This window comes from Elephas maximus, chromosome 9, assembly GCF_024166365.1.
Source record: "Elephas maximus indicus isolate mEleMax1 chromosome 9, mEleMax1 primary haplotype, whole genome shotgun sequence".
Lineage (NCBI taxonomy): Eukaryota > Metazoa > Chordata > Mammalia > Proboscidea > Elephantidae > Elephas > Elephas maximus.
Window position 1 is genome coordinate 71,495,712 of NC_064827.1, and position 17,954 is coordinate 71,513,665.

Below are 17,954 nucleotides of genomic sequence, written 5' to 3' on the forward strand. Positions count from 1 at the left end.
AGCTGCTAGTGGCATCTTGGGGCATGATTTATCCCTGTGGGTGGCACCTGAACTGAAAAAGCCCTAATCCTTGTTTTAGAGGGAGGAGAGATAATAGAGCTGAGAGAGAAAAGGCTGTTTGGATTTGCCTTTTGCCAGAAAGGACTTTTGGGTAAGCATCTGGTTATAGGCCAGAAAGGGCCCCCACCCAGGTGTCCTGGTGTTATCATTCATTTTGCAAACAAGGAGACAGAGGGCCCCATAAACAAAGGCCCAACAAGGCCAAGACTAGAACACGGGGCTCGGGCACAGACCCCCTCCCTCAGCCCACATCGCCTCGTTACTAGGAACCAAATGGGGGAAGGGGAAGGCATGTTCTCTGCACTCAGAGAGCTTGAAAGGGACTTGGCAAAGCCAGCATAAACACAGGATGCCACGTAACAACAAATGACAAAAGAATGAAACCATAAAGGGTAAATGCAAAAGGATGGGGCCCAGCATGAGGGTGAAGTTCCCTGACGGAGGAGGAGGTGGCTTAACTCAGCTCCAACCCCCATCACTCAGGAAGTGGCTGCGTTTCCCCTGCTGGGAAGCTGAGACTGAAACATAGTCATTTAGATTCAAACCCCAGTACAGGCATGGCACCCTGCTTAGCATTTGCTTACACTTCACTAGATAGAATATCTCTGCTCAACCCCCCACCCTACCCCCCGCCCAGGGCACGTGACTGAGGCAGAATCCTGCCAGTCCCTGCCAGTCACACCCATGTGGCCCCAGTGAGGCTGCCAGGTGTGAGGTGAGCCAATAGACTGGGCCTTGGAGAGCCTTATCACCCCTCACGCAACCGGTGCTGCCTTAGAGCAGAGCACAGGCTGGGAGGGTTGTGTGTTCACAAAACTGTTGCCGCCCCATTGGCAAAACAGGGCTTTTCCACAGTGAGGCTGGTCAATGCTGGGTCGTCCCCACCTCACCCCAGCCCCAGCCGTGGAAAAAGGAGCCTTGGAAGGCCCTCTCTCAAGCCTCCTATCCCTCTGCCACCAAGCTTTGCAAACTCTAACTTCTGAGCTGCCTCTGCCCTCCACCCCATCCCTTGTCCTGCTTCATTCTTCCTGGCACAGAGATGGGGTACACTCATGTGGCTCACAGCTCTGCTCTCAGCACCCCAGATGTGCCTGCAGTACAGAGGACAGAGGAGCACTCAGTTTCCTTTCATCGTGAAAGAAGCTACCGTAGTCTCTGCCCCAGCCTGTACCAGGCACCTTCACATTCACTTTCTCATTTAATCCTTGCAAGGGCCCTGCTGTGTCTATCTCTATTGTACAGATAAGAAAACCAAGGTTCAGAGAGGCTCTTAACTTGTCCAAGGTCACACAACTGGTTACTGATTACACTAACAAACACTGAGCACTTCCTGTGGGGCCAGGCAATGTCCTAGGGCTTTACCTGAACTCAGGGCTTCACTATTCTAAGCTATTTTGATTCCCATTAAACAGATGAGAAAACTGCAGCACAGGGAGGTTAAGTAACTTTCCCAAGGTCACATAACTAGTAAGGGGCAGGGCTGGGATTTGAGCCCATATAGTCTGACTCTATACTATATTGCTTCTTATATGGGCATTTACTGTTATGCTGATGGAGGCTGGGGTTAAAAGCTAAAGGTAACACTATTTCCACTAAGCTGCCTCAGCATTTTCATCAGTGCTACTGAGAAATGATGAGCTTTTCTCTTTCCTTTTTTTTAGAAGCTTATGTGGTGCTTGGAAACCCTAGTGGTGTAGTGGTTGAGTGCTAGAGCTGCTAACCAAGAAGTTGGCAGTTTGAATCCACCAGGCACTCCTTGGAAACTCTACGGGGCAGCTCTACTCTGCCCTATAGGGTCACTATGAGTCGGAATCGACTTGATGGCAATGGGTTTTTGGTATGGGTATGTGGCACTTTGAGTCACATAAAACTTTTGGCTTTCTTGAATGACAGGATTTCAAACAACCCCCTGTCCAAAAAAAAAAAAAACCCATAAACACACATACACACAGCATATGCTTCTATAACTGCTGTATCTGAACTTAAATGGAGACTCTTCCTTTTGTTGCCATTTCATTCGCTGTAGTCCTGAGTTTCAGCCTGTCAAGGATCTTCTAGCATTTCTGACCCAGCTTCCTGGCTGAGCCTTGCAGCTGTGTTTAAGCCAGCTGTTTGGTAAGAAGGTAATACTATTTACATTAAAAGGGAGAGAAAGAGAAGGAAGAAGAGGAGCAAACAAAAAGAGCAAGTACACTTATTTAACACTATGCACCAGGGGAGGAAGCCCTAGTGGCACAGTGGTTAAATGCTCGGCTGCTAACTGAAAGGTTGGTGGTTAAACCCACAGCCACTCTGCAGGAGAAAGATATGGCAGTCTGCTTCCGTAAAGATTACAGCCTTGGAAACCCTATGGGGCAGGTGTCTGTCCTATAGGGTGTCTATGAGTTGGAACCAACTCAATGGCAACAGGATTGGCTTTTGTGCACCAGGGGCTAGGTCCTTGACCTTTATCATCTCGTTTAATACTTATAGCCACCCTATGAAGTAAGTGCTATAATCATCCCCATTTTACAAATAAAGTGGGGGGTAGGGGAGAAGGAGAAGGAACAATATTTTTACCCATTTGACTTATACAAAGGGCCAAGTCAGGCCAGTCATTCCCTCAATGCACATTTCTTACGTCTCTGCTCTGCACCAGCCCAGTGCCAAGCTGAGATGAGAGAAATAAGACCCAGTCCTGTCCCTTGAGAATCTCCCAGTCCTGACAGGTAGCTGGTCTGCTATATACTCCTCCACTGCAAGACCACTCTGTTCACATCTTCTAGAAAGACGGAATCAGAAAACCAGTGTCCAATTTGGTAACTTGGATGGGAAGCATTCCTTCTAGTGAGAAGGAAAAGTAACAATATTAAAAATTAATTTTTAATTAAAAATTAAAATGTTCTGTTTCCCAGCTGTTAATTATTGAATTCCACTGGTACTTCCAACATGTCGGCGATCCTGACTAAGAAGCCAGACAGCAGCCTGAAAATGCAAGGCAGGGAGGAGGGAGGGAGGGAAGATGACAGGAGATCAGCTTCCTAGATGAACCTCTCCATCAAGGAGTCTTAGTCATTCAGACTCATGCAGATGGGAAATAAGGAGAAGAACAAGGGTGGAGTGGAATCAAGAAATTCATTTCAATCATGTGAGACCTACAGGTGTCAAGCAGGCAGTTAGTTAAGTGTGTAGGCCTCAAAGGAAACGACTGTGGTAAAGATATAAACGTGGTAGTCATCATCACACAGATGGTATCTCAGCCATGGAAATGGATAAGAACACCTTGCAAGACGGTGTAAATGAGTAGAGACAAGGATGTGGGACTTAGTCCCTGGAAACTCTAACATCCGATGGCTGGGAAGAGGGAGCTAACCCTATAAAGGTGACTTGAGAGGGGAGAAATAGGAGGAAAATTAAGAGGATGTGATGTCATGGAAGCCAAGAGGTCTTGATATACAGATGTGGAAGTATGTCCACAATATATTGTAATACGTTTTTGTATTTTACAGAAAACGCATATATGGTGTGACACCATTTATATAAAATGTATTTACTTGTCCATTTATTTGTTTATTCAGTCACTTGTTTATGCAACAAATATACTCTGGTGTTCTGAGAAGGCTTAAACTTGGTGACTCTTTAAGCCAACATTCTTTAAGTATCTGCTCGCCATTCATTTGGAGGAGAAGCTGAGCCCTGCGTGGGGGAGGGTGAAGAGAGCAACAGATGGTGACCAGGATCTGTCTCTCCTTTCTAGCCCTAGTGATTCCGCTCTGGCCTCTGTCTCCCAGATCCTGCTCAGCAAAGCATAGCCCCAGTCAAAATGACCCACCCTCCTTAGAAGGGAGCTTGGTGACCATCTCTGGCCCATCTAGCCTGCTTATTTGGGAGTCTCATACCTCCATCTAAGGAGCTTATCAAAGCAACAGTGTTGCCATCTCCTTAAATTGCCAGTAATGGTTTAGCATTTTACAGATGGCCATCCTGCTGTCCAGCTCATTGCACGACTCTGTACTCATGGCACGCCAAAACTGCCATCCTTCCATACTGACAGGGACCCCCTACCCCCAAACAATAAGAGAACTTACCAAAACATATTCAGTCTTTCCAGAACTTAACACCTCCCAAAATGGAATAGACTCTATCACCTCTATGGCTATTCCTGCTAGGTCTTCCTTTCAAACTTCTCTGCCCTGATCAGCCCTTTAAATGCTGGTGTCAGAGAGGATTCAGTCCTTTTCCTCTCCCTGGGTGACCTTATCCAGGCCCACAGATCCCACTGACACCTGTACCCTAGCGACTGCTCTCCAACACATACCTTTCACCAAGCTCATGGGCTCCCTATGAATCTCCATCCAGAGGTCCTACAAAGTACCTCAATCTAAGCATATCACTAATGGAGCTCATCACCTACCAACTCCTAGACCTGTGTCTCCTCCTCAAGCCCCTTTCCTGGTCAATGGCATCACCAGCCACCAGTCTCCTAGACCTCACTGTCATCCTGGACAGTTCCTGCCTACTCACTCCCTAAACCATTTCCTTCTCTCAGCTGGGGTGATTGTCCCTCCTTACCAATGTCAGCAAGTACTGGTTTCGTTTCTACTGACCCTATAAGACAATGAGCTTCTTGAGTGTAACAATACTGATTGACTTCTCCTGTCTCTTGTGCCTAACCCAGTGCCTAATACAATATTTATTTTATATCACAACCTAATAAATGCACACACACACACATATATACAGAAACAAAAATTTCACTAAATAACATTTACACTCTCTTCATGTGATACCCTCTGGATTTCTATTTGATTTCAATATTTTTTAAAGTTGGGTTTAACCCATTAAGGTAATTTCTGAACAAACTAATGGGACGTGATCAGCAGCTTGAAAAACACTCAACTAGCACATAGTAGGTGTTTGATAAATATTTGTTGCGTGCTTGCTTAATTAACAAATGCATGGCCATATGAGACTTTTATCACCATTTCCATTTTACAGAAATAGATTTTCTTGCTCTGACTCCAGATCTTATGGCTTTCCCCAATACCTTGTGGCCTGTAAGAACCCTTCCTGCCCCAATATTTTGTGATTCTTCTGCTACCATTGGCCAGTTGGTATCAGAATCACTGTGTTGGTCAAGCATTTGGGTCAAAATATCCAGACTCTCAGGTTCTCATCCAAAGTCTATTGTAAAGGTCTAATATGTACTAAATCAGGAATGTTCTCAATGGCACTGCCATCTTCACAGCCCCCACCACCTCTTGCTGAGCTATGGATTTACTGTTCATGGGGTAGGGGTGACATTTTGTTTCTTACTTTGGATTAAACCAGTCTGATAGCTGAAGTTCTTTTTTGTCTTCCTTTCCTTTTTCTTTGTCTATGTCTTCTTCTTGGTAACTGTGTGTCCTAAGTACAAAGAGAAAGCAAGAAGAGTAAGGCAGGGAGGACAATCTGTGATGTCAAGGCAGGCAAAGATATCCTGTTAAAACGTGCTCATGGACAGAGAACGTGTACATAAGTGAACTGTCTGGAGAAAGATTCATGACACTAAACTTATATTCATAAAAGCATACATTTGATGAAAAGACACAATACTCACCTTTCTACCCTTCCAAATCAGCACAGTTAGTAATTTAATGACCCAAAGACCCTCAGGTCTCATAAGAACATTTTAGTTCATCTTTCCTACAATCTAAACTTCAGCCTAAACCTCAAGTTAATTTGGGGAAAAAAACAAAAAACTTAAATGTCCTAGTCCCAGCCATAAAATAGATTTCTCATGTGATTTCAATAAGCAAGAAAGATGAATGACTGAAGTCATGACCATGAAACCATTCTATTTGGACTCTTTATGAATGTCTGATGGGTGGACAAACCAGATGGCTGTCCAATCGCCTTACCCATTGTTAAACCAGCTCTGAAACCACCAGCCCCTCTGAGCACTGCTGTCACCAACTTCTGCGTTTCTAAGAAATGAAAAAGATAACATTTTTAGAAAATGGAAGTTTCTTTTTATGGCAGAAAAAATAAAAAAAATAAATAAGAAATGAAAAAGATAACATTTTCTTTTTATGGCAGAAAAAAATATGGCAGAAGACCACTTTAAAAAAAAAAAAGCCAGTTTGTAAAACAGAAGTAAAGGTGCTCCCGCTAAAGTGAGAAAGGAGGGGCCTGAAGCTTCCAGACTATCCCCATCTTGGGGAAAGCTAGTACTCAGCTCATCCAGGAAGCCCTACCTGGCAGAGAAGGAGAGGAAAGAAAGATGAGGGGGACGGGAAGCGTTCAGACATAAACCTGAGTCCTGGATCTACCATTTACTAGTTGTGTGACTGTGATATGTTATTGTCCCTCTCTGAATCTCAATTTTCTCATGGGGAAAGTATAGTTCATAACAATAGGCCTACCATGTGGATAACTTTAAAGTCTGAATGAGATTGCATACATGAAAGAGCTTTATAAGCTGAAAATTATTGTAAAAAGTTGTAATCTTAATAATAAACCAACGCACATTTTCAAAAATTGTCTCTTTTGCTAAACTACGAAAATTCAGGTTTCCCAAAGGTCATCAGTGACTAGCTCAGAAAATATAAGAGTCGCTGAACCAAACGCTCAGGAAACTATAATCAGAAGCCACCTGAGCCATCCACATGCAAAACTTTGAACACTCTCATTTTGAGAACCTCTCACAAGTTGGGGGCCTTCTGGAGAAGAGGAGAAATGGAGGAGGGTAGGGAATGTACCTCCCTTCAGTTGGACAACTAAGGTGGTGAGATGATTCATGAACAGATATAATAATATGAAGAAACTTATTATAAAGCCCATTTGCTTCCAGGAAGTGTTTAAAATGGCTTACGATAAAAAATGTGTGGTTTACAGAGAGGCATTTATTTAGCTAGTTACTCAGGTGGTTATTTTCACATGACCTTGGTCACCCCTTACTAAATCTACCTGAGTGACTAAATAAATGTCTCTTTCTCTTCCTCTTTGTTTTTTATTCTTGTGTTGTTTCTCTGTTAACTGTAACCACACTTTTTTTTTTTTTTTTTAATCATAAGCCACCTCAAACACTTCCTGGAACGAGATGGGCTTTATAATAAGTTTCTTCATATTATTATGTCTGTTCATGAATCATCTCACCACCTTATCTGTCCAGCCGAAGGGAGGTGCATTTCCCACCTTCCCCATTTTTCCTCTCCTCCAGAAGGCCCCCAACTTGGAGAGGTCCTCACAAGGAGAGTGTGGGAAGTTCCTCACGTGGACGGCTAAAGTGGCTCAGGGGCAATGTGCTGTTTTTTTTTGGGGGGGGGTGGGGGGTGGGGGTTGGGTATCTCAGCTACTTTGTGAAGGTAGAGCTTTTACTTTTATTTTCAATTTACAGCTAAGATATTGACCTAGAGGGTATGAGCAAGTTGCCAAGGTCCCACGGCATGGGAACATAAAAGCCAGGATTTAATAGCAGGGGATGCATTATATCAGAAATGAAGGCACTTAAGTACAACACTTTGTTCTGAGCTTTCTGGAAACCAAGCCAAAAATTAGAAAATGATAGCTTACTAGCAATATTGTCTTTAAAACAATCAAAAAATTTTTATTAAAAAAAAAAAAAAAGGACATGAACTAGTTCATCAAGAGACTGAAACTTTTTTCCTGATCCTGAGTCCCAGAGAAATCTCTTCCATGGTCTTTAAAAACACGGCATATATTGGGCAGAATAATGGACAATATCTTTCTAAGTTATTTCTATCAGCAGGACAGGAATGTTTCCCAAATTATATCACTTAAAGAGACCCTTGACGTGAAGCAAGGGCAAAAAAACAAGTCATGGTTCTATAAAGGCAAGTCTATGGGGGCCAGAAGAATACAGTCCAGGTCCCTAGGAATCCCACCCACTTCTCTCCAAGTTTGACCGGAGCTTGGTCACTGGCTGCTGTATGAGGAATGGACTGTAGGGGGTGCAAGAAAGGATGTGGGGACAGCAGTTAAAAAAATCAAACCAAACCCACTGCGGTGGAGTCGATTCTGACTCATAGCCACCCTATAGGACAGAGTAGAACTGCTTCCCATAAGGTTTCCAAGGCTGTAAATCTTTACAAAAGCGGACTGCCACATCTTGCTCCCGTGGAGTGGCTGGTAGGTTCAAACTGCCAACCTTTCGGCCAGCAGTAGAGTGCTTAACCACTGCGCCACCAGGGCTCCTTGGGAGACAGCAGTAGATAACTAGAATTCAAAGGTACTTACTTTGAGTGATATAGCCACAAGAAAGAGCCTTCTGGGCTAAAAGCAAACAAGAATAAAAAGATCATGTTACTTCTAATCCTGAAAAAAGCTATTTTGCAACCATTGTAATTGAAGCCCTGGGCTGAGTCGAGAAGGCTGGGTTTTGGCTACTCCCAGGTTCCTACCTTCCTCTGAGACATAACCAATGATGTCAGGAGACTAGGAATTTGCAATTGCAGTCACGTCAACATTAACTACCACAGCAGTGGGAAGGAGGTCTCTGGATAATATCAGATCATGATTTTAAAAAATGAGCTCTCTATTGCCCAGATGGATTGACACAGTGGCTGCAGCAATGGGCTCAAGCATAACAGCTATGAGGATGGCGCAGGACTGGGCAGCGTTTTGTTCTGTGGTACACAGGGAACCGACTCGACGGCACCTAACAACATTGCCCACAGGTGGCTTCGCTTAGGAAGAATGGCTATACAGGTGGGTCCTCTCCTGCTACCTAATGAGAATGGGAACACCATTTGCCCAGGATTTATTTCTTCCTCCCAAATCCACCAGGCGCTCCTTGGAAACTCTATGGGGCAGTTCTACTCTGTCCTATAGGGTCACTATGGGTCAGAATCGACTTGACGGCACTGGGTTACTGGGTTTACAGAGCCTAATGCTTTGTCCAACCCAGCTGTCTACAGAGCAGCTCCAATAGGCATTTTTTAAACTAAGGAAGGCTGTAACACTGTCTTAAGACACCTGCAAGGCTGCTGGCCTGCTGAATATATGAATCCTCTAGTGGGCCACTTCCATTCAATCATTCAACAAATACTTGCTGAGCATGTGTTACATGCCAAGTGCAGGGGATACAGTGTTGGCCAAGACACAGTCCCCCTCCTAGTGGAGCATACAAGGTAGAAGGGAAGGCAGACCCTATTCAGATAATCACCCAGCTACATGACTTCCAACTCCAAGACATGCTACAAAGAAAAAGCATAAGTAACCATAAGCTCTTAATGGGCAAGCCTGGAAGTTTTCCTAGAGGAGGGAGAAATGCTTTCGCTGAGACCTGAAGGATGAGTAGGAGGTCATCAGATGAAGAGTAAGTGGGAAGGAAGGGTGTCCAAGGAAGAGCAAAAATATGCACTTCAAAAGAGAAGTAGCCAGTGGGGAGATAGTGATGGGACTTGCTGGGGATTTTGCCCTGGAAGGGATTTAAACAGGGAAGAGACAGGGTCTCATTTGCATCTGAAAAAGGTCCCTGGAGAGCAGTCCACAAGAGGTGCCAGAGCTGCCGTGGGGGAGCAGTTAGCTGGCAGGTGAGGCCCAGGCAAAGTCAAAGAATGTGGATGACTGCATCCAACTCAGCCCCACAACTGAAAAAAGCCACTTGAAGTCTAAGTCAAGAATATTAGCATTGAGTGCTTAGAAAAGTCCTAGGTTTGGGAGCAAACAGATCTGGAGCTCAGATGTGGCCACCTCTTTTGTATGCACATGTCATATTGCCCCATCTAGATCATAAACCCTTGAAGGTAGGAGTTCTGCTTGGTTTTCCTTATATCCTGCACAACACTCAGCATAGACAAGTAGCCGAAGAAGGAGTCCCGGACAATGAATCAGAAGATCTGAATTTTCAGTGAGAACCTGGACTTAAATTCACTGTTAGGCGACTTAACCTATTTGGTCTCCATTTTGTCATTTGAAAAATGGAGGCCCGTGACTTGTAGGTTTAGGTGACTAAGGGAAGGGTTGTGTAGTAAAGAGAATGGGCTGCAATCAGCCAGCCCGGGCCCTAAGTCTTTCTGAAAATGTGACTTTGAACAAGTCATTTAACATTTTTTCTTTAATAATATTTTCTTTTATTTTTGGTAAAAATATACACAGCAAAATCCATTCCCATTCAACAGTTTCTAGACATAACGATCGGTGACACTGGTTACATTTTCACATTATGTCAACAATCTCATTATTTCTACTCTAGCTGTTTCACTCTTACTAACTTAAACTCACTCCCTCCCCCCGACCTTTTCATCTATGCTTTAGAATAGCTGTTGTCCATTTGGTCTTACATAGATAATTTTTTCATTTCACATTTTTGAGATTCAGGTTTTTCATCTAGAAACTTGGAATAATACCTACTCTGCAGGGCTGTTACAAGACCTGGAGGTAATGCCCAACACAGACCAAACAGTCCATAACTAGTAGCTGCTATCATCATAACCGCCATCACCATCATTATTGTTTTATTATAACTCCTGAGGTTTCTTCCAGCTCTAACAGTCTGTGATTTTTTTTCATTGATCCTCATATCAAATTCTGCCCAGGATGCTCTATTGACTAATCGGTTGACTTTTTCTATTTAGTAATTCTAAAATCCTTTTTGGAGTACTAAACCCTGGTAGCGTAGTGGTTAAGTGCTACAGCTGCTAACCAAAGGGTTGGCAGTTCGAATCCGCCAGGCGCTCTTTGGAAACTCTATGGGGCAGTTCTACTCTGTCCTGTAGGGTCGCTATAAGTCAGAATCGACTCGACGGCACTGGGTTTGGTTTTTGGTTTGGGTGGTGCAAATGATTAATGTGCTCGGCTGCTAACCCAAATGTTGGCAGTTTGAGTCCACCAGAAGTGCCTCAGAAGAAAGGCCTGGTGATCTACGTTTGAAAAACCACCACTGAAAACCCAGTGAGGCACAGTTCTACTCTGACACACACGGGGTCACCATGAATTGGAATTGACTTGATAGCAACTGCTTGTTTTAAATTCCTTTTCGGTCAGTGCTGCCCACCTGTCTGAGGTTAGTATCCTCAGCTCACTTTAAGCCATCACATGTCACGTGTTGATTCATAAAATAGCAAAGGATCGGCTGCCTTTTAAGCCTCTTGCAGACATTCAAGTAGACTCCACATGTTTGAGAGTGATGTGGTTGGAGCCCTGGTGCTAGAGGAAGGCCCTGAAGAGTAGCCAGTATCTGCTGTGGTCACCGTGCTGAAAGAATGTGCTCAGCACTGAAAAATAACCCTCTCCATGCGAGGCCAGTGCCAGCATGTACATTTGGGACTTTGGCTCCCATATTTTAATTTAGGGAACCACCCAAAATATGGCAGTACAACCCTGGCTATGACTAAAAGACCAAGGTCATCCAATCAAGCATTCAGAGTCAGAGCTTGAAGGTTATCCAATTAAGCATTCCAACTCAAGGCAGGAACCCCAAAGGACATTTGTTCTTCTTTTGGACTCTTCCAACTGCTAGAGCTCTTCCTTCTGTTTGTCAAAATCCAATGTCCTGCTTTGCCCTCTGGAGCAGATGATGATGATGATACCAGCTAGCATTTACTGAGTACTCATTTAGCCCCAGGCTTTTGTTTTAAGTGCTTTATACACAACCCTCTGAGGTAAGTACTATTGTCCCCATTTTAAAGATAAGGAAACTGAGGAACAAGGTGGCTGAATAACTTGCCCAAAGTCACAGAGGAGGCAAGTGGTGGCACAGGACACAGTTGAGTCAGTCTGGCTCTGGAGTTCTTGCTCTTAACTACTCAACAAGTACTTAAGATAGCCCCAGGGCACCGCTCCCAACTCTGGGTTACCTCTTCTTTGTACTGAGTATCCCCAGTTTCCTCAATGTGAAAGACCTGTTTTCCAGACCTTTCATCAACTTGGTCACATTTTAGCTTGTCAAGTTTTTCTTAAATGAGTCGTTCAGAATGAAACAAAATAACATAGGATAATAACAGAAGTGGTTAGATCTGTGCAGAAGTCCAGGGACTAACAGCTCCAGTATTCCGGGATTCCTTCTCCCATTGATGCAACCTAAAGGACAGTTCCTTTTTTAATAGTCAAGGTGGTCCTGCTGGCTCTTCGAACTTTGGAATTTAAGAAATGAAAGACATGTTCCAGTGTAAATCCAGGCCACCATCTTGAATTTGGGGGCCATTAAAATACTTCACCATGTAAATACTAATAGTGCCAAATCAGCTCTCCCTGCCCATAGTTGTACAGTGGACTTCCTGAAATTAATGGCTGAGCTTCCCCATGCCTCTTAGTCAAAGGTATGCATTTTTATGGCTGCTTGCACAGACTTCTTTCTGGCAGAAGCCTCTGTTAGCTGGAATTGCTGAGGCATTGTAGTTTCAAAAAGCAGAGAAGCAGCTCATGTATTTGAGGTGAATCTACTGGTAAGTTTGAAAACTCAGAAATGATTCATTCATTTTGCTTTCCAGAGTTAAAAAAAAAAAAAAACCCAAAAACTTTAGCCAGGCACAATGACTCACCAGGGACTCAAACAGTCTATTTTGCAACAAAAGTCAGCAACTTGAGTTGCTCCTTTAAACTCTGCAAATATTTTAGGATTGCAAAAGTTAAAGTGGATCTCTTATGGAATTCCTGTCTGAATTTTCTTAAGGCAATTTCCGTATCTAATCATACAAATAATTGAAAATTACATTTTGGGCTTCACTTGACTTCACCATCCCTGGACCCCTCCCCAAAAGTGCAGAGGTATAATAATCAAGATATTGGGAACATAGCAAGAAGGAAGATAATGATTAATTCGCCAGAAGTTACTAGGAGATCTAATGATTTTAAAGATAGTTCCCAGGGATATAGGAAGGGTGGGATCCCTTATTTATAATTTCAGTTAATCCTAATTTTAATTCAACGTGGTGACTCAGCTGATACTAGCAGATTAGAGTCAGTACTTTCACCAATATTATCTCATCATATTTCATAATTACCTGTTGATATATTCCCAAAACACAACAATTACAGTTGAGACAACCAGCATTGACAGCATTACTTTTCCTTTGACATTCATTATTTTCTCCTGGGAAGAAAGAAGAGGGGAAAAAATAGATTAAATAAATTCAATCCAGAATGAGGTATGGTTTTAAAAAATGCCTTTTATCTATATCCTCTCTAAAAAGATAAGTTTCAGGGTATTTAACTAGAGCCAAAGGGTGTGCTCTGCCTTAAGTTGTGCAGGCCTACAATGGCAAATTAGGCCAATTCAGCTACAGTAAAACCTTTGAAAACTGGAATCTGTGTAAGGCAGAAACCTGTCAGAGAAGGAAATCTCAAATATTTTCCTCTAACAGGTAGCGATAGAAAAGTGGTAAGACTGTACCCTGTCAAAGGCGGAAAATTTGAGAGACCCGGAAAAACAAAGCAGTCCTGTCAAGTTCTGGCTCTCACAGGTCTCACTGTAATTGGCAGGGTTTCCTGTGTTGGGAGTAATGCTAAAGCCATTTGGGGCTCAGAGAGTACATACCTGGATTGATTATAATGTCTACCAAAGTATCCCAACTGATGATGACATCTGCCATGGATAGAGAATAGGAGAGTGAGGGAGTGTTTGCCTGGTGTTTACCTATGCACCATCCAGGCTATAAATAGTCCCCATGGACTCCAGCTGCCTCCTGACTCACATCACCCTAGCTCTCTGCATGACTGCAAAGAACCACTCCATTCCATTGCTCTGCTGCCCTTGATATATTTTCTACATGCCCCAAGCTCTGACGAGAAGACAACTCTGGCCCTTTACAATTTAGGCCTCACCAGATTGTGAGGCACCATTTCCCCCTCCCCCCATCCCCACAAGCAAACTAACAACTGGTGCACAGCAGGTACCCAAATATTTCTTGACTGCTGTATAAAATTGTGATTCAAGGGGGAGAGGGCTATTATGTCGAGAATATCAGGGAGGGATATACTTTCACTTGAGTGGTCAGGAAAGGGCTTGCTGAGAAGGGGACTTTAAAGCTGAGTCCTAATGGATGGAAAGAGGACAAAAAAGGATGAGAAGGGCCATGAGAAGGAATGAGATTATTTCAGTAACAGCATCTATAACAAGCAACAGGAGAAAAAACTATCTGTGTTTAAAAATAAAACAAATAAGAACAAGATACTGAACTTCTCTAAGCTCAGATTTGCTGAGCCTAAAAAGCAAGGTAGATGGTGGTGGTTGGTAGTAAGATGGAGTGGTGGGCAGAGGCTGGGTCAGACGAAGCCTTGAAGGCCATGGAAAGGAAGATAGGGAGCCACAAAACCGTCTGAAGCTGAGAGTGACTGGCTCCAACGTCATTCAGGGAGAGACCTCTCTGGCTGCTGGGACACAAAGGATGCGTAAGAGAAGGACAAGTGCAGACATGAGGTGAGTCAACAGAGTGGGTGATCAGTGCTAGAAAGGTAGCAGAGGAGATGGAGATAATTAGACTGATTCAAAATACACTTGGCGAGAGAACTGATAGGATTTGACTGTAATTCACAAAGGATGCGTAAGAGAAGGACAAGTGCAGACATGAGGTGAGTCAACAGAGTGGGTGATCAGTGCTAGAAAGGTAGCAGAGGAGATGGAGATAATTAGACTGATTCAAAATACACTTGGCGAGAGAACTGATAGGATTTGGCTGTAATTCAGACACCAGGGATGAAAGAGAGGGAGTAAGCAAGGTTTCTGCTTGAGCAGCCGGGTGGACACTTACAGTATTTCCTGAGATGGGTCAGACAGGTCAGGGGAGGAATAGGTTTGGGGGATAAGAATCATGAGTTCCATCTGGGACATGTTAATTTTGAGGTGTCTGTGAACATCTAAATGGAGAATGTCCAAGTAGGCAAGTGGACATTCAAGTTGGGAGTTCAGCAGAAAGATGTAGACCAGACATGCAATTTGAGGAGTTGCCCATACATGGAAAGTATTAACACTAAGGAAATGGATGAGATTACCTGGGGAGAGAATGTAGAAAGAGAAAAGGAAATAAGAAGGCCCTGGACTGAAAATGCCACCATTTAGAAGTAGGACAGAGGAGATGAGAAGAAGGCTGGTTTATTCTGGTTCGAACCCCTGCTCAGAATTTGAATTTCTAACATGTTTCCAGACAGTTATACATAAGAATCACCTGGGAATCTTGTTAAACTATAGATTCTGATTCAGTATATATGGGGGTAGAAATGCAAATTCTCAGCAGGGGTTGAACTGGAATGAACCTTGTTCGAAGCACTTTGAGAAACAAGAGACAGTGGAGACCCAATCAGCCATGCTGTGCATCAAATGTCATTGCCTTTGTGAAGCTACATCCGACCCCCCAGAGCATCCTGACCACCAGCCAAATCCCCCTCTCTCCTCAAGCTCCCCCATCACTCCTCAAGCTCCCCCATCACTCTATTCACATTGCTTTTGGAGGTGGCTCACACGGTAATATTTGCATATAGCTTCATCTCTTCCTAAATGCAGGAGGTATCTTATTCAAACTTGAATCCCAAGTGCCCCACACAGAGGAAGCCCTCGATAAATATTTTAATGAACTGATGAAATAAAATGAGAGTAACACTGAAATTTGTCCCTTCAGGTGACTGGTTATTTTCCAATTCTTTTAAAAGGGAATTCTAAGATTCCTGTCTCAAATCTCATGTGCTGCATGACCTTTATTATTAAATCCAGTTGTGCGGTAAAGGGTTAATTCAGTAGGTCTAGGTTATCCAAACATTCCAAAGAAAGGACAAGCCCTTGACCACCTCCTGAGAGATAACCTCTAAACCCCTGGAATATCCTGCCTGATCAGAGTGTCTATATACCTGGGGCCTTGGGCCACAGATAGTTTTCCCTTGAGGCAGAAGGGACTGGATTCCGAGGATCTAACATCAGTCACATGGGTGCTCTGGCAACTGGAATCTTACATCTGGTCTCTCCTGGACTCTGCTCTACGTGCTTTTTACCTTTGCTGATTTTAATCTGTATCCTTTCACTAGTAAGCTATACCCATGAGTATCATGGCTTTTCTGAGCTCTGTGAGTCCTTCTAGAAAATCATTGAACCTGTGAGTGGTCTTGAGGACCCTCAATATACCAGCTAAAGAAGAGTAAGAACTAAATTTTCAGCCACAACTTTCTATTAATCCTTGCTTAGAAAGTGAATTCTGTTTGGAAAAAAGCTAAAGCTGAACTCAAAGTTATAACCCAACCTCCATCTTTCAGGTGAAACTATGATTGGTGGTATTCCAGAGTCCCTTAAAAGATGGGCCTCTTGGGCCACATGCAAACCTAAGTCTCGAGCATCTTCCCTGTAAATACCACATGAGTTGGCACATATGGCCCAGGCAAAGTCAGAGAATGTGGGTGGCTGCATTCAGCTCAGCCCCACTAGCACTGAGTGCTAGAAAAGTCCTGGGTTTAGGAGCAAACAGATCTGGAGCTGAGGCCGTGGCTCTCTCTCCATGCTGATGTCTTTGCTCCCAGAGAAGTGTAAGATCCAAATAAGACAGGCTTTGGATCAAAGTGGGGGTCTGAGTCCCAACTCTGACACACACAAAACTGGGAAACCCTGAGCACACTGCAGTTCCTCAGGCCCTCATCCACAATTGCAAAATCCCAAAAACTCAGAAAACTTTTTTGTAATTCATTTGGCACCAAGGTCCCAACTGATGTGAGACTATCAATAATCTTTCCGTCACTTAATGAGACTCTTTACATATTTCTTTACATAAATATTGATGTTTTGCCTTATGTGGTACTGCCGCACTGGGATGTTAGATAATATATATCTGCCATATCCCCAAAATTCTGAATTCCAACCTATCTGGCCGCAAGTTTTCAAAAAAGGATAGTGGGCCACTACTGGGTTACATTAAATCAGTTTCCATGCCTTTAAAATGAGGACAAAGATAGTAATGATCACAAGAGATAATGTCCATAAAATGCTTAGCACTGTGCCTGGCACAGTATAAATGCTCAAAAAGTGCTAGTTCTTATCACTGACATCCATAAAGTGGGCTGCTGGGAATATCCAGTGAGACAGCACAACGATTGGTACTTTGCAAGTACCTATTTGGGGGAAAAGAATGGGGTTTTAAAATAAGAACATGCTAAGCAAGGAAGTGCAAATAGATGCAAATTAGGGACACTAAAGGTTTACTCATCTGTCCTGCGCCCCAGCCTGATCAAGAACGCCTCGGAGGTGGGCTACAACTTTGATTCTCTTTAATCAAGTCCAGGCCCTGCTGCAACACCCTGCACGTGCTGATGAGGCTGCGGATCAAATGCAAATTGTCTCCGAGTTGTAAGAAACATTAAACAGAGAAACACACAAACTCCCGTGGTAGAGAACATTGATGCTTACATCCAAAAAAAACAAACCAAACCAAACGCGTTGCCGTAGAGTCAATTCTGACTCATAGCGACCCTATGGGACACAGTAGAACTGACCCATAGGGTTTCCAAGGAGCGCCTGGTGAATTTGAACTGCCAGCCTTTTGGTTAGCAGCTGTAGCTACACCACCAGGGTTTCTGACACATCAGGGAGAGCCAAAATCAGAACACTTTCTAATCCCCACCCCAAATATGCAGGCGTTCATGATATTTTTACTTCAGAAATTAGCATTAGAGACAACTCTAGAAGCCTATTTCTTTCTGAACTTCACATATGGCTTACGTTTGCCTACTTTTGCTGCAGCCAATTGTCACTCTTGTTAGGGAGACTTATAATTGGAAGCTGCCTGAATAAGCCAATTTTACATTCTTTAGCAAAGCACTGGAAATGGGTATACACATGCTTCCGAGATCTTGAATCTAAGTCTCCGGAGAAGGAAGGGTTGGCTGGATGGCCAAAGGGTCTTTTAAAACATTTTTTTCTCTCTAGACGAAAAGGAGCATTTGGCAGTCAACATAGTCTAAAAATTCTTCTCTTTTACATATGTCTTTAGAATTAAAAA

The 17,954-nt window shown here is 43.4% G+C and overlaps 1 protein-coding gene across 5 annotated transcripts in view; it reads right to left on the minus strand.

Annotated features, from left to right (window-relative positions):
* Positions 1 to 17,954, minus strand: part of GGTA1 (glycoprotein alpha-galactosyltransferase 1 (inactive)) — a 234,474-nt gene that overhangs the window by 9,992 nt on the left and 206,528 nt on the right. For 4 of the 5 annotated variants that reach the window (XM_049897250.1, XM_049897247.1, XM_049897249.1 and 1 more), the window contains exons 2-5: positions 12,987 to 13,075; positions 8,278 to 8,313; positions 5,940 to 6,005; positions 5,356 to 5,445 (exon numbers count right to left, since the gene is read on the minus strand). In XM_049897250.1, the coding sequence (XP_049753207.1) occupies positions 5,356 to 5,445; positions 5,940 to 6,005; positions 8,278 to 8,313; positions 12,987 to 13,066 (272 nt within the window). In that variant the 5' untranslated portion in view covers positions 13,067 to 13,075. The remainder of the gene's footprint in view (positions 1 to 5,355; positions 5,446 to 5,939; positions 6,006 to 8,277; positions 8,314 to 12,986; positions 13,076 to 17,954) is intronic. The other variant, XM_049897251.1, reaches the window with a different exon arrangement.